Source organism: Nuphar pumila, chromosome 6 (genome assembly GCF_984573655.1).
Source record: "Nuphar pumila chromosome 6, dmNupPumi1.hap1.1, whole genome shotgun sequence".
In the NCBI taxonomy this organism is placed as follows: domain Eukaryota; kingdom Viridiplantae; phylum Streptophyta; class Magnoliopsida; order Nymphaeales; family Nymphaeaceae; genus Nuphar; species Nuphar pumila.
This window is the reverse complement of record NC_143254.1, coordinates 131,205,494-131,220,104: the sequence shown is the minus strand read 5'-3', so window position 1 is coordinate 131,220,104 and position 14,611 is coordinate 131,205,494. Positions and strand designations below refer to the sequence as shown.

At 37.6% G+C, this 14,611-nt stretch overlaps 1 protein-coding gene across 1 annotated transcript in view; it reads right to left on the bottom strand.

Moving 5' to 3' along the window:
- The window catches only part of SETH5 (transducin family protein / WD-40 repeat family protein), a 30,623-nt gene extending 16,607 nt beyond the window's left edge, over positions 1-14,016 (bottom strand). The window contains exons 1-10 of the mRNA XM_090009088.1: positions 12,492-14,016; positions 10,163-10,471; positions 9,825-10,046; positions 9,593-9,713; positions 9,359-9,501; positions 8,560-9,187; positions 6,389-6,453; positions 6,197-6,298; positions 5,979-6,121; positions 3,699-3,754 (exon numbers count right to left, since the gene is read on the bottom strand). Coding sequence (XP_089865214.1) covers positions 3,699-3,754; positions 5,979-6,121; positions 6,197-6,298; positions 6,389-6,453; positions 8,560-9,187; positions 9,359-9,501; positions 9,593-9,713; positions 9,825-10,046; positions 10,163-10,471; positions 12,492-13,988 — 3,286 coding nt within the window. The 5' untranslated portion in view covers positions 13,989-14,016. The remainder of the gene's footprint in view (positions 1-3,698; positions 3,755-5,978; positions 6,122-6,196; positions 6,299-6,388; positions 6,454-8,559; positions 9,188-9,358; positions 9,502-9,592; positions 9,714-9,824; positions 10,047-10,162; positions 10,472-12,491) is intronic.
- Between the last annotated feature and the right edge of the window lie 595 nt (positions 14,017-14,611).

The following is a 14,611-nucleotide window of genomic DNA, read 5'->3' as shown; positions in this document are numbered from 1 at the left end:
TGAAAGTCCCATTCAATTTTGTGCATGCGGGTTTGATATGTCCCGGCTCATAACAATGATGATATATAATCATCTTCCTTCCTCCACTCCCTTGTTTTCCAAAATTGAGAGGTTTGTATGTCTTGACAAGATTGCTTGGTTTAGATACGACAAGAACTTAATCCACACTTTTACTCATGCCATATCGAGTCTCTTCTTGAGTAATTTCGACAATGGCATCCTCTAAAAGAGGAAGAGTGGATCTATGAAGGAGTGAGGATCTTACTTGTTCAAATTCGGGATGAAGCCCAAATAAAAATTGAAACAATCTATTTTATTTCATTTGTTTTTGTCTAAGCTCTACATCATCCATAGCCACCCATTTAGGCTCTAAAAGAGTCAATTCATCCCACAAAGAGTTTAAAGCACTATAGTAATCTTGGATGCTCATATCTCCTTGTTTCGTAGTTCTAACTTTCTCTTGCAAAAAATAGGCTCTTGCAAGATCTTTTTGGGTATACATACCCTTCATAAAAAAAACCAAACTTCATTGGCTCAGCGAATTTTTGCAATATTTGCACATACATTGAGTTCAACGTTGTTCATAAACCATACTAGGATTTTTGCATGGTTGCTTTCCCAATCCTCCATTTGTCATTGATGGTCTTCAATTGCTTTGAAGCGAGCATCTCCCTCAAGAGCTTTTTCTTGACCTCCTTTAATCTTGGTGAGCTCAAGTTGAGGTTCCACAACGGACCCCATTACATAACCCCAAAGTTTTTTTCCTTTGAGGTTATTCTCCATTGCGGACGCCCACATCATGTAATTTTTGCCATTTGGCTTGAATGATAGGTCGATCTTGGCCTCCATTGCTCCAATAAGTATGAGAATAGAGAGGAGAGAGAGTCACGATTTCACCTTACAAGGAACGAGGGGCTCTGATACCATGTAATGAAGTATGCGGAAGAATCAAGAATGCAAATGCATTCACAAGGTCCAACAATGGACTTGGCACAAAGGCACACAAAGAGACAATCCACTAAGGGATAATACGAAAAGGCCTTACAAGAAGGCTACACATAAAAAAGATATACCCTTTTTATTAAAGGAGGAGCTCTTAAGAACATAGAAAGCACAAGGGGAGAGAGCCCCTATTTATATACCCAAGGGACCACAAGGGGGGGCTCCCAATAGAGCCGTTGGGGGCCCCAACGACTCTATGGTGGGCCCCCCTATGTGGTTTAAAATAAAGAAAAGAAAAAAGAAATACAGAAAAAAAATGAAAAGAAGAAAATAAATACCCCTATCGGGTATTATGTGAAAAGACCATAATACCCCTATCAAGTATTATGGTATGAAAGATCATATATATATATATATATATATATATATATATATATATATATATATATATATATATATATATGTTAACAGAATACACAAAAACTCATTGCAAATAATTAGAATAAAACAGTAAACTGACCTTTTCAGCGTGTCAACACAGGAATCTAGGCTTCACTCTTTAAAATCAACCCACTTTTTTTTTCAACTCATATCAATAATTTGGACAAGAAAAGCCTTTCTAGGCCTAAGCAGGGCACTGATCAGATCAAAAGGTTCATCACAAGGATGGTCTGGGTTGGGCGCCCTGCATATCACTCCAGTATTGGTCTTGTTGTTCGGGCTTCAAAATTTGTCATATTGATTGTTTGATTTTATGTAGGGTGGTAATGAAAAGAATCTGCAGTAAAAAGGCAACTTTCTGTAGTGTCCTCCGTCTGTCGCTTGCAGAGTTTCTTTTGCTTCCAAGTTGAATGTTAAAATATTATATACATTCATATTCCACTCTCCCTTCAAATGGAAGACTAGGCAATACCAAAATAGAGGGGACCCTCAATGGACTAGCAGACCAATTGGCTCACCAAGGTTGCCCATCTCCCTATTGTGATAATATGCTTACTTTAAAGGTACACACACAAGGTTCTTTTTTAGCCATGTATGCCAGTATGAGTGATAGAACATTTTTTATATTCATTCTAGACCTTCCAATCACCTAACTTTATGCAATCTACATAACGGATTCTTTAAAAAATGCTGATAGTACCAGTCCCAATGCTGGCTGTTGCTTTTCTACCTAATGTAACTTCCATAGAATTTGAGACTCTTAATGCAGCATGTACCTCACTTGATCAAGTTAACTCAGAAATTTTCCCTAAAGAATTGCCAATGTGCATTGGATGAAAAAGCATGCATCAACGTTATGGGTTTATGGTTGGACGCCAACCAGATCTCTAGGCCTTGGAAAGGTTCATAGTTTCAGTGCACATGGCTCAAGCCAAGTATTGCTCATTATTAACCCCAGTCAATATGTTATCTTCCACAAGTTAGAACAATTTTTCCTTCCAAAAGAATTTTCTGAATATAGAAGACTCATTTGTGCATGTGTTGAAGTTGAACCATTATTCTGGTATTGCCTAGCTTTAAGTATGCAAAGCACTAGTTGACCATGTACTTAGCTTTAAGTATTGCCAATTTGTCATCCAACATTATTTTTAAGCTTGACTAACATTTATCACAATTCAGCATCATGCAAATTATCCTTGAACGAAGTTAATACTTACATCTTAAACAAAATGGCTTTGGATGAGCACCTCTTCACTGAAATATGCACAGTGGGGCTGTCCTGCTGCTCCTCCTACTCATAGTCAAGACAAATTTTGCATTCATTCTTATCATTATGTATTTTGGGAGCTGCTAACTTCCATGGCCATAGGTGGAAGTCAACAAGTTCACCATAAATTTATACCCCTAATAAATTTGAAAATAGCATGGTGGTCTCATGCATTAATTGTTATTTCCGTATATTAGCTATCTTAAAAAGAAAATGCATTAAAAGATATTATGCATTTCAAAAGTGCAGCTAATAACTGTGTCACTTATTCTTTACAGAATCACTAAAATGTCCATGTGGTGACAAACTAATGCATGAAACAACTGTCATTTAAAATTTGCTATGGGTATAAATATGTGGTGAACAGTGAACTTGTTAAGGTTCATGTATGGTCGTGAAACTTGGCAAATATATTTATCACAATGATGTCTCATCAGTCATCACCTGTGTCGCTTTCTTCTCTTTTGATTCTTTAATAGAGTTTTCATTTCTGACGTGAACAAAAAAATATTTTGCATTTAAATCCCTTAACCTCAAATGGATTTTTGAGAATCTCAATTGTAATCCTACTTCTTGGCTTAAGATTTTGTCTATCAGAAACAATGCAACACAACAATAAGGATATCCTGAAAAAGATTCTAGCTATACCGAAACAATCCACATTGGCATAAATTGACATTATATGCAATTAACTCCTTGTAACTAATATCTACAGGAATAAGGCAATCACCCATTTACATGAACCGTATTAGGAGTAAAGAAATCAAATTACATTTCCCATGCCAAAATATGCATATTCTAAAAATATTCCTATATCATGCTGCACACTCCTTTCATGAGCAATGAAAATTACTTTTCCTCAAAGACAACTCTAGTCATACCATATTCATTATGAAAGATTTAGGTTGTCGATCGAGTGGACTTATGTACGAATGCTTACGGCTGATATTACTCACCACATAACAAGCACTTATTTCTCAGAAGAAAAAGAAAATGATACAAGCTCAGCTAATAAAAAGTTGATCAAGCCATAGTGTAGAAGACATACCTGGAGGAAATGCAAGACCCAGAAAGCAATACTTCAAATAGACAAGCATCCTGTACCTGTTCCAAAAAAAAAAAACTACAGTAAGTGCAATAACAGAATTGTGCAAAAAACATGATTCAAAAACCCAAAGACCCAGGACTTGGCCAGGTTAACTCGATCACTCAACAGAGTCATGTTAACTTTCAAATAAATATATACAACAACAACAACAACAACAACAACGCCTTCATCCCAAAATAATTGGGGTCAGCGATATGAACCAAATAAGAAAATCATTCTGGGTCTTCCACATGAATCCTTCTCCTCCAATCATTTTTATCCAAAGTCATGTCGTCGGTGAGGTTCAAAGCATTCATATCCTTTCCTATCATTTTCATCCAAGTCTTCTTAGGCCTACCCCGGCCTCTTTTAACTAATATATTTTTCCATTTCTCCATCCTTCTAACTAGAGCATCATTAGGCCTTCGCCGAATATGTCCAAACCACCGTAAACGATTCTCTCTCATCTTATTTTCAATGAATGCAACGCCTACTTTCTTACGTATCTCCTCGTTTCAAATCTTGTCTTTTATTGTATTTCCACACATCCATCGAAGCATACACATCTCATCTACACTCATTTTTTGAATATGATGTCTCTTGGCAGCCCAACAATCCGTACCATATAGTAAAGCGGGCCTAATTGTCGTCCTATAAAACTTTTCCTTCAACCGCAATGGCATTCTACGATCGCACAACACTCCAGTTGCACTTTTTCATTTCATCCACCCAACCTTATCCTATGATTTACATCTCCATCAATTTCTCCATCCTTTTGAATGATAGATCCCAAATATTTAAAACAGTCATCCAACGGTATTTCTTGCTCACCAAGCTTCACTACACTCTCATCACTACTTTGTTACTCACTAAACCGACATTCCATATATTCCGTCTTACTCTTACTCAACTTAAAACCTCTTGCTTCCAATGTTTGTTTCCATAATTCTAACTTAGCATTAACCCCAGCTCTAGACTCATCAATCAAAACAATATCATTAGCAAACAACATACACCACGACACATTTTCTTGAATTGATCTCGTAAGCTCATCCATCACTATAACAAATAGGAAAGGGCTTAATAAAGATCCTTGATATATACCATATAGATAATTTATAACAGGCTTAAATTTGGTACCTATACCATATTCTCCAGTAAAAAGTCATGGATGCAGGCAATTTAATCAATCATACCTTGTAGATGTGTTTCCCATGGTTTGTTTAGTAAGATACATGCTTTGAATCTAATTGTTTTGATGTAAAAATTGGTTTTTGGTTGTGAAATTTTGGTTCACTGTGGGCCATTGACTTTTAGGTTTTTTTAAAATGCCTACCTATACACAACCAAACTACTTAATGGGATACATCTTATCCACTAAAAAGACTGAACATTTGTATGATTGGATCCAGAAATCATTCAATGCAAACGTTAGAAGAAGAATGGAATTATTCGAGTATAGTACCCTCAACGATATTAAAGTCAAGCACCCATATTTGTGTCTGTGTGTGTATGTGTTGACTCAGCTAAACCTATAACTCAGCCAAGTCAACCTGTGACTTGGCCAAGTCTTACACGGTTCTAGATCCATTCATTGGGTTGACCCAGTAAATGGGTGATCCGGCTCAATTCAAGCAAGTAAATGAGTTGAATGGCAGGTTCTAAAACATTCCAAGAAATTCAATAACACTATTGAACATCATGACACAATTATACCAAAATAATGTTATTAATTGTACCTATACAACAAGAAACAAATTTTAAGTGAAGAAAAGGCCTTAATTCTTTACAACTTATAGCTTGAATGGTGATGGCCCACGTGTCTTATGAGAAAACTTATGCAATATCATCGAAATCATAGGAAGCAACAAATTTTAGCAACACGTTATGGAGTAGGAATATAAGCTTTTGCAGCATTTTTTATATACCTTTAGCTTAAAAACCAGAGCCTCAGATAGGATCCTACCAACATTAGAAAATGGTTATAGTAATAAGTAGAGAGTATCAATATACAAAAGTCATTTTAATATAATTTGAATCTTCAAGCATCTCCCTATTCCAAGCTATGCAGTGTTACCATCCAAAACTTACTTCACATATTCATGCACTTCAGACATCATGATCCACAAAATTTCCATGTCTTCATCAATCTAGGAATAATTTCAAAAAACATGAACTGAAATAGGACAAGAAGATGCAGAGAGATGCTTAGTGATTTTCAAAAGGTTGAAAGTAACAAACCCAATTCCAACAGCATCCCCTCTTTGGCTATCTTGTGCAACCACCAAAAGCTCTTCCAAAGGTGCCTTAAAATCATCCAAGCCCTTATTGAAAAGATATATCAGTGCGCTGTATAGTCCATGCTCCCTACATAGTCTCACCACCTACAACAGGAAACAATAGTGACAAACTTATGTGTGGAGTGTAGAAACCAAAACAAGGACTAGCAGAACCAGTACCTGATTGAAGTCTAAGGAGGAAATGTCCATATGAAGAACACACTGCTCAACACGCCGCAACCATCCTTTCCCACTGTAATGCTCCACAAGTGCTTGCATTATCTTTAAGTCAATAAACCAAAATAATCACATGAAAATCTATTTCAGTTTGAACCACCACCAAGTATGCAGCAGCATTGGTAGCATCCATACCTCAGGTGGTAGACATCCAAGCATGTCCTTCAAAATATATGGTTCCAGAAGCTCCAAAAATGTGCCTAAATTTTAGTGGTCAAGTTAGGGTTTTCTGTGGGATATTCTCCTTTGCTTGATGTAAAGATCTAAATAAATAAGAAAAGCCAAAAAGAATGACAAAGTATTACAAGGAACAAAAGTAACTGAGCCAACAGGAAAATATATATGAAAAGAAAGAGGATTTCAATAGATTCGTAGTGAAAAGGAAGCTGGTGGATCAATTGTATTCACTCAGACCTTGGGAGATGGAAAAGAGGCTTTATAACAACCTACAGGACTGGATTCTTTTATACAACAGTGAAGTTATGTGCAGCCTATTTTTATTGTATCAGGCCTCTTTGGTCATTTGACTTGCATCCTGTAGTAATTGTTCTATTTCTTTTTCTATTGGATTTCAATAAAGTTCCATCAACTTTAAAATTATAAATTTTTTAAATGAAGCAAATTGCAAAGAGCAAAAGATAACAAGTATTGCGAGGCGCAAGTGAGTTACAAGAAAGAAGATTGAACTAGAATAATAAATCACCAACTTTCATGAGTTACAGAAACTAGGGCTGTCAATGGTCAGATCAGCACTGGGTAACTGATCCATCTCAAACCTGAATTTCTGGATTTGGGTATGAGAGTACTGACACAAATATCATTCAGGTCAACCCTCAACACAACCCCAATAATATTTGGGTTGGATATGAGATATGATTGTTGTCAGATATATCTGACACAACCTAAATGACCCCAATGCAGTGTTATCAAAAACGCGCCTTGAGGCGCAAAAGGCGTGCTTTGCCTTGAGGCGCGGCCCTTTGTGCCTCAAGGCGCAAAAAAAAAATTACAACAAGATTTCAGAGACATAATCAACAAAGTTTTTGTAGGTTAATCTCATATATTTTCCAGTTATTTCAGTTATGTAATAAGTTTATTAGTATATTACTATATTTAAACTTTTGTTGGTTAATCTCGTATATTTTTCAGTTATTTCAGTCATGTAATTAGTTTCTTAATATATTTTAACTTTTGTTGGTTAATCTTATATATTTTTCAGTTATGTAATCAGTTTTTTAGTTAATTTTATATGTTAATCTCATATTTTTTAGAATAATCTCATATATTTTAACTTTCATAGGTTAATCTCATATATTTTTCAGTTATTTCAGTTATGTAATCAGTTTCTTAGTATATTTTAACTTTTGTTGGTTAATCTCATATATTTTCCAGTTATGTAATCAGTTTTTAGTTACTTTTATATGTTAATCTCACATTTTTTAGAATAATCTCATATATTTTAACTTTTGTATGTTAATCTTATATATTTTCCAGTTATTTCAGTTATGTAATCAGTTTCTTAGTATATTTTAACTTTTTTTTTGTTAATCTCATATATTTTCCAGTTATGTAATCAGTTTTTTAGTTACTTTTATATGTTAATCTCATATTTTTCAGAATAATCTCATATATTTTAACTTTTGTTGGTTAATCTCATATATTTTCCAGTTATGTAATCTGTTTCTTAGTATATTTTATCTTTTGTTGGTTAATCTCATATATTTTCCAGTTATGTAATCAGTTTTTTAGTTACTTTTATATGTTAATCTCATATTTTTTAGAATAATCTCATATATTTTCCAGTTATTTCAGTTATGTAATCAGTTTCTTAGTAAATTTTAAATTTTTTTGGTTAATCTCATATATTTTCCAGTTATATAATCAGTTTTTAGTTACTTTTATATGTTAATCTCATGTTTTTTAGTACTTATTTGAGATTTTCTATTTCTTATTGGTTGTTATTTCATCAATAAAGCATTTCTTTATTTATTTGTATTTTTAGATATTTTTTTATAATTTTTTTAAAGTTTTCAAAAAAAAAATTGAGGCTTACGCTTTACGCCTCGCCTCGGTTTTTGGTGGAGCACCTCGCTACACCTCAACACTTTTCACAACACTGCCCCAACGTGTTATATGTGCTTTTAAGTAAAATTAGGATTTAAACATTCTTTCAAATACCATTTTATCAACCAATATAATCAAACCCAACTACATGTTATTTGGGTTGGTTTGGGTGCACCCTAATGGTAGGATGTCCAAGCCATTGACAGACCTATAGAAACTAAAGGATTATCTAGTAAGATTACCTCCATGTTGAACAGCAGTAAATTTGGAGAAGATATCGTCAAACAAGATGTCAGTTCTGTTTATGTGGACACAGAATTCAACAGCAACACCACCAACACGGGCATACTGCTCTTTTATCTCTGTGTAAATAGGACTAGTTTTTGAGCTATCACTAGCTTCCAATTTTTCAATTTGACTACAGAAAGCCACTGATATATAGGAAAATACTTCTTCAACATATGCTGTCAGCAACTCTACCAGAAATGGCATTATGGCCTCCTGAATAGCATCAGTAGTCCTTGGAAGATCAATGACACCATGTGTATGACCATCATATAGTTTCATTGCCATGTCCAATGCACCCATCCAATCACCAGCCTTTTGCAAGACTCTAACACGTTCTTTCCAAGGAAGAAGCCTAGAAGCAACAAGATGTGTCTGCCCAAGTATATATATAGTTGCACCTCTTACTGCTACAGAATTATGGAAAGCTTTCTCAGGATTCCCAAAAACATTTGTCAAATGAGCATGATACGCAATCATATCATCTCCAGCAGAGCCATCTACAATGTAACTAGTTCGATGAAGCTCGGTTCCTTCCTTTGTGAACAGACAGAGCTGCCCTTTCAAAGTCAGCACCACCAACATCTGTAATAAATTGTTGTGCAGTGTTCAGTTTTATCCATGTAAGATATTTCTTAGCAAGGACCCATCTAAGACAGTAATAACCATGGTGATATCAATAAACAAAGAAAGATGCTCACAACTGTTAATGTTAGCCTTGCATGTGACAAAAGAAATCTGACCATCTATACTCACCCGATCATCCAACCATGCCACACCAACTGCTGAACTGTCAATTAACCACTCTTTTAATGTTTTTAGTTCTGATTTTACCAACTTTGCTATAAGTACTTTTCGATCCCATGCGACTGCAAGCAATGAAGCCTTATCCAATTCTTCTGCATCCACACAATTTTTTACTTTTATGTATATGATCATTACAAGCCTCAAACATGTAGAAATTAGATAACCACGTGTATGTAATCTTACCAGGACAGGATATTTGGGAGCTCATCACACACTTCCATGCTGTGTAAGGCATGGAGCCTTCACGAACACCATCTGGCTTTGGAAGCTGTGCATAGACTTCTAAACTTGGACTGAGCCTTACCTACATGAAAGACACATCCAGTTAAAACTATCACGGGAATGGTGTCTTTATAAAATTTTAAGAAACATAAACACGTATGATTGGCTAGCCAAAATTAGGAAGGTTTCATACCACCAGAGCAGTTTGGTGAGTGACAAATATAACCACACCTTCCTCCTCTGGAGAAGAACCATCACTGAAGAGCTTCCATCCTGCTTCTCCCCCAACAACACCCCCCATCATGCCACCAATACCACCAGGAGAAACTGTAGCACTGCCATGCCAATGGAACTCATCCGACAGGAGAGGAGATGCACATAAAACCATTCCTGTCCTCTGACCATCAAGAAGGCACTGCAAGGCAACAAAGTGAAATTCTCAATGCACACAAGTGATCTAAGTAAAAAAAAATAACTAGCCAAAACCAAACTTTACTGCCATAGGATTTTTTAGAGTGAAATTAGATTTACCTGAGTCTTGACAGTGAAACGATTGAGTAAAGGAACCACTGAGAAGGTATGTAAAAGAACAAGGCCCTTACAATCACCACTAACTGCTTTAAACTGACGAGTGATTTGTGAATCGTGCCCAAGAAACAGTGTGTGTACAACAGGTGAGGTATGTTCTCCTATTGTTTTAGCTGCAGATGCTTTCTGCACATCCCAAACTGTTAGGCCACCATTCCCATATCCTACCAGCAGCAGATCCCCTTGTTGACTGAAGCACATGGAAGTGACAGGTGAATGAGATTTTTCACCTTGAGAACCAAGCATAAACACCTGAGGCCAATTAACATTTCTTATAATTGCCAGAAGGATATTGGAGAGCAACTAACAGCAGTAACATCGATAGAACAGTAGAGAAGAGACAGGACAGCAACCACGCAAAGCGCTAGACAAATCAAGATCGGTATTTTACTTAACATCATAGATACTTTAAAAAATCAACTACATTACCTAGAGAGGGATATGACAGTGTGTCAAACAACGGTACTTGGAGATATTGTGAGTCTTATCTCCCAAACCAACCTAAGCGACTAAATGAAAAATATTTGCCAATCACTCTCCCTCTCTTTTCATGAAAACCTTGTGATCATTTCTATGTCAAGTAATGCAATGATTACGTATAAGTTTTCAATGCTTATCACACACACACACACACACACACATGTTTGAATTTTAAATTTATACACCTCTGTAGTTAAAATGCGCCTAGGTGATGCAGGCCCTAGTCAAGTGCCAAGCTAGTCTTGATGCTAGGCAACACCTAAGAGTGGCACTTAGTAGGAATATATTAAATGTTTTAACATACAATGTTAACAAATTCAGAATCATGATTTTGCAATTTTCCGTATTTTTCATATCTTTGCATATTTTGAAATTTTATTTTCCATTTGTGAAACAATGAATTTATTCTAGGTTTCTAGGGTAGACATTGCCTAGGTGTTAAGGGAGCTGGTCCTAGGAAACACCTAGGGTTTTTTACCATACGCACATGTGGGCAGCATATGATGTATCAAAATTTTATGTTAGGAAAAATCATGCTTTCAGTTGAAACAACACAATCCAAAGTGTGATTTTTTACAAATAAATCAAGCTGCACACATATATGAATTCAGATTGGGTAGATAAAGCTTGTGCCTATGGTTTCCATCTAGGTTGACAGGGCATCAACAGCAAGACAATGTGTGAGACTAAAAATCAATAAAGATACTAGTATTTATTTCTGATTCTTACTTTGATGAATCAAATAAAAGCTAAGTAGTCAAATGCACTAGTCGGCACCTAGGCACCAGCCCCCTTAAAAAGCCTAGTCAGTGCTTAGGCAGGACTAGTCAGCCTAGTCGAGACCCAAAAAAGAAAAAAAAAATAAACAATTACAATAAATCCTTAAAAAAGTATAAAATACATATTTAGCATAGTTTATGAAGCTAAACAACAAAAAAAATTGTGAATGAATCTAAACAGTTAAACATAATTACATTTTTAACATTCAATTTCATCTAAACAAATATTTTTTTAGCTGCATCACCTAGAGTGGCACAAAAGAATAAAATTATTTAAAATAAACACATAAAAAACATAAAAAATACTGAAAAACTTGAATATTTCAAAATACTCAAAGAAAGCATGATTAGTGTTTTAAATAGTATAAAAAATTTGTAAAATACCAACCTTGGTACCCCTCACCCAACCTAGGTACTTGCCTAGGCGCTCCTAGGCAGTAGACTTGTGCCTAAGGATGCAAACTGGATCAGATTCAGATCAGCTAAATACATAAAAATGTAGGATCCGAATCGGGTCTGAACAGCTAAAATCAGAATTCTGTCTACCTGAATTCAGTCCGTTTGCATCCCTACCCTAGGTGACCTAGGCGGGATTTTAACTACATAGAATAAAAGCATAAAGAAATTGGCCAAAGCAAAGTCATAAAATTACTTGTAATTTCAGCCAAAAATTAATTGTAAAAAATGTTTAAATCCCCAAAAAAAAATAAAGGTGCCTTCAACGTTAAATGAACTGAAAATGGAGGATCCAAAAGTGTCCAGTGTCAGGATCAGTGCAACCAAGTGCCAGAATGAACACGGATGGCTATTAGGAGTTCCATGTGAAATAGATAATCAAGAACAGTGAGTTACCAAATAACAAATAATCAAGCACACAGATCAGCTAACCGTCAAACGCTTTCCAAAGATCCAATTTTGTCCATGTTCATGTCTTCTACTTTAACTAAGGTTGACATAAAGTGTTCCAATATGATTAGCGTTGATATAATTAGCAATGGGGAAACAATAGCTACCTTTGAATCCAAGTAATCGGCACTATGAGGAGAGTACTTGCTGGGCATCACAAGAACGGTTCCTTTTGACATACCCACAGCAATGTAGTTCATATGAACTGCCAGTGATTGGGGCGAGCCATGGTCACGCCTGAATGCCTGTGAAGAGATGGCATGAGTAATAGCATTGTCAGTGTATATCTGCAAGTACCCGACTGCTGGCGGCCCTCTTCGAATACCTTCAAGCCTCATGGGCTGAGCTGCAGCGCCTTCTTCCAAGTGCAACCCAGAGAAGGCGTTCTTCTTCTCAAGCTCTTCGGCTAACTCAAGTGGCTTCAACGATGATTTCGATCTCTTACCCTGCGGTCTCGACGATTTCTTACTTTCTGATAGAACAGATTTGTCGTCTGCAAATTCCTCGGCATCTGTTCTTGAAACGTCTTCCACAGGCTCCACTTCTCCCTCTTCAGCATTAGATGAATTCGTAATTGTCATCTCTGATCGGAATTCACTCTCAGGCTGTACCGATATCTCATCCATTTGAATAGATTCCAACCGTTTTATCGGTGTATTCATGAAGGTTCGTTCCTCCACGGTCTCACTCACCGGGCGTGAATCGTTCATGACATCGATTTCACCATTTTGATCCAACTCCTCTACCGGTGCCAAAGCTGAAGCATCAAGGACTTCTCCATTTAGCATTCCATGATCTTCCCTCTCGTTCAAAGAAGTCTCGACAACTTCTTCCCCATTGCTGCGATTCGCATCTTCACCATCAATTTTCCGGTCAAGGAGAGCGGAATCGGCTCCCTTACGACCCACAGAATATTCGGGAGGCGCCGATTCTTCAGTACCTCCTCCAGATTGAGCCTTTTCTTCTTCTCCTCTCTCCTCCTCCTCCTCCTCTTCTTCTCCCACTGCCACAGACGAAGCATTGTCCTCCGGGACCATCTTTCTCTGAAGAGCACTTCTCCTGAACTTGATCGCGGCGGCATGCGGAGTAGGGATCGACCTCGAAGCGGCTGTCGCCGCAGCGAGAGCGGCACCGGGCCTAGGGTTCGGCTTGATCCCTCCGAACAGAGAGGGCAGCGGCGAATTGCCCCTCCCGGGCGCGATCCGCCCGGATAATTCTCCATCCCCAGGCTTCCTTCTCAAGAAACCGAGCCGCGACTCCGAGAAAACCGAGCGCGGCACGCTGATAACGCTGGTCTTGTCCTCCGATCTGTCCGACTTGGGGCTCTCGGCAGTCGGAACCTCCGGATCGACCGCGGAATCATCTCCCGGCGTAGCGATTTCTAGGGTTTTGGGGTCCTGTTTGGGAGGGAAGAGGGGGCGGAAGGGAAGCTCCGAAGGAGGCGAGGAAGGAGAAGACGAAGAAGAGAAGGAGGAGGAATCGCCGCAGTCGTTGAGGATGTCGTCGACGGTCCGGTGGGGGACGGCTCCGTCTTCGTCTTCTTCGTCGCTGCTCTGCAACTGGAGGAGAGAGTTCAGATCCAACGGCGCTCGTTTCTCGGCCATCGTCGGCGAGGCACAATCGACGACGACGACTTCTTTTTTTGTGGGAAAGTTGCGAACGAAGGAAGTGACTTGCACCAGAGGCTGGTCGATGGCGATCGCGGGTTCGGAGTCGTCCGTCAGTGTTAAATGACTAAAGTACCCTTAGACAATAGGAGGTAGGTATAGCGTGCTTAGCTTCTGAACGAGGGTGTAGTTGGAATGAACGTAGTACCGATCTCCGAACCCAGTTGTGCGGACTCTGTTCGGACTGGGAGCGGCAGTGGTTGTGAGTAGGGGGTGTCAATTCAGACCCAGGTGAGACCAAACCCTAGATTTCATTTAAGTTGCTGGTACCAGTTTCGGACTTGGGTCCAATCAGACCTACCATAAAAGACACCATAGTCGGACCATATAAGGATAAGATGAACCAGATCCAGACCATACCTGATAAAATAAATTTTTTTTTTTTACATTGAAAAGTTGCAGATCGTAGTCGGAACTTGGGTTGGTTCCAGCTCAGGTGTTTTTAAACAATAGATTTGAATCTAGATCTGTAAAAAATATAGTTAAGAGGTGGAGTTGAATATGGACCTGATTTTTTAATATCCAAACAAAATATTTTCTTTTTATTTACACGGAGAAAC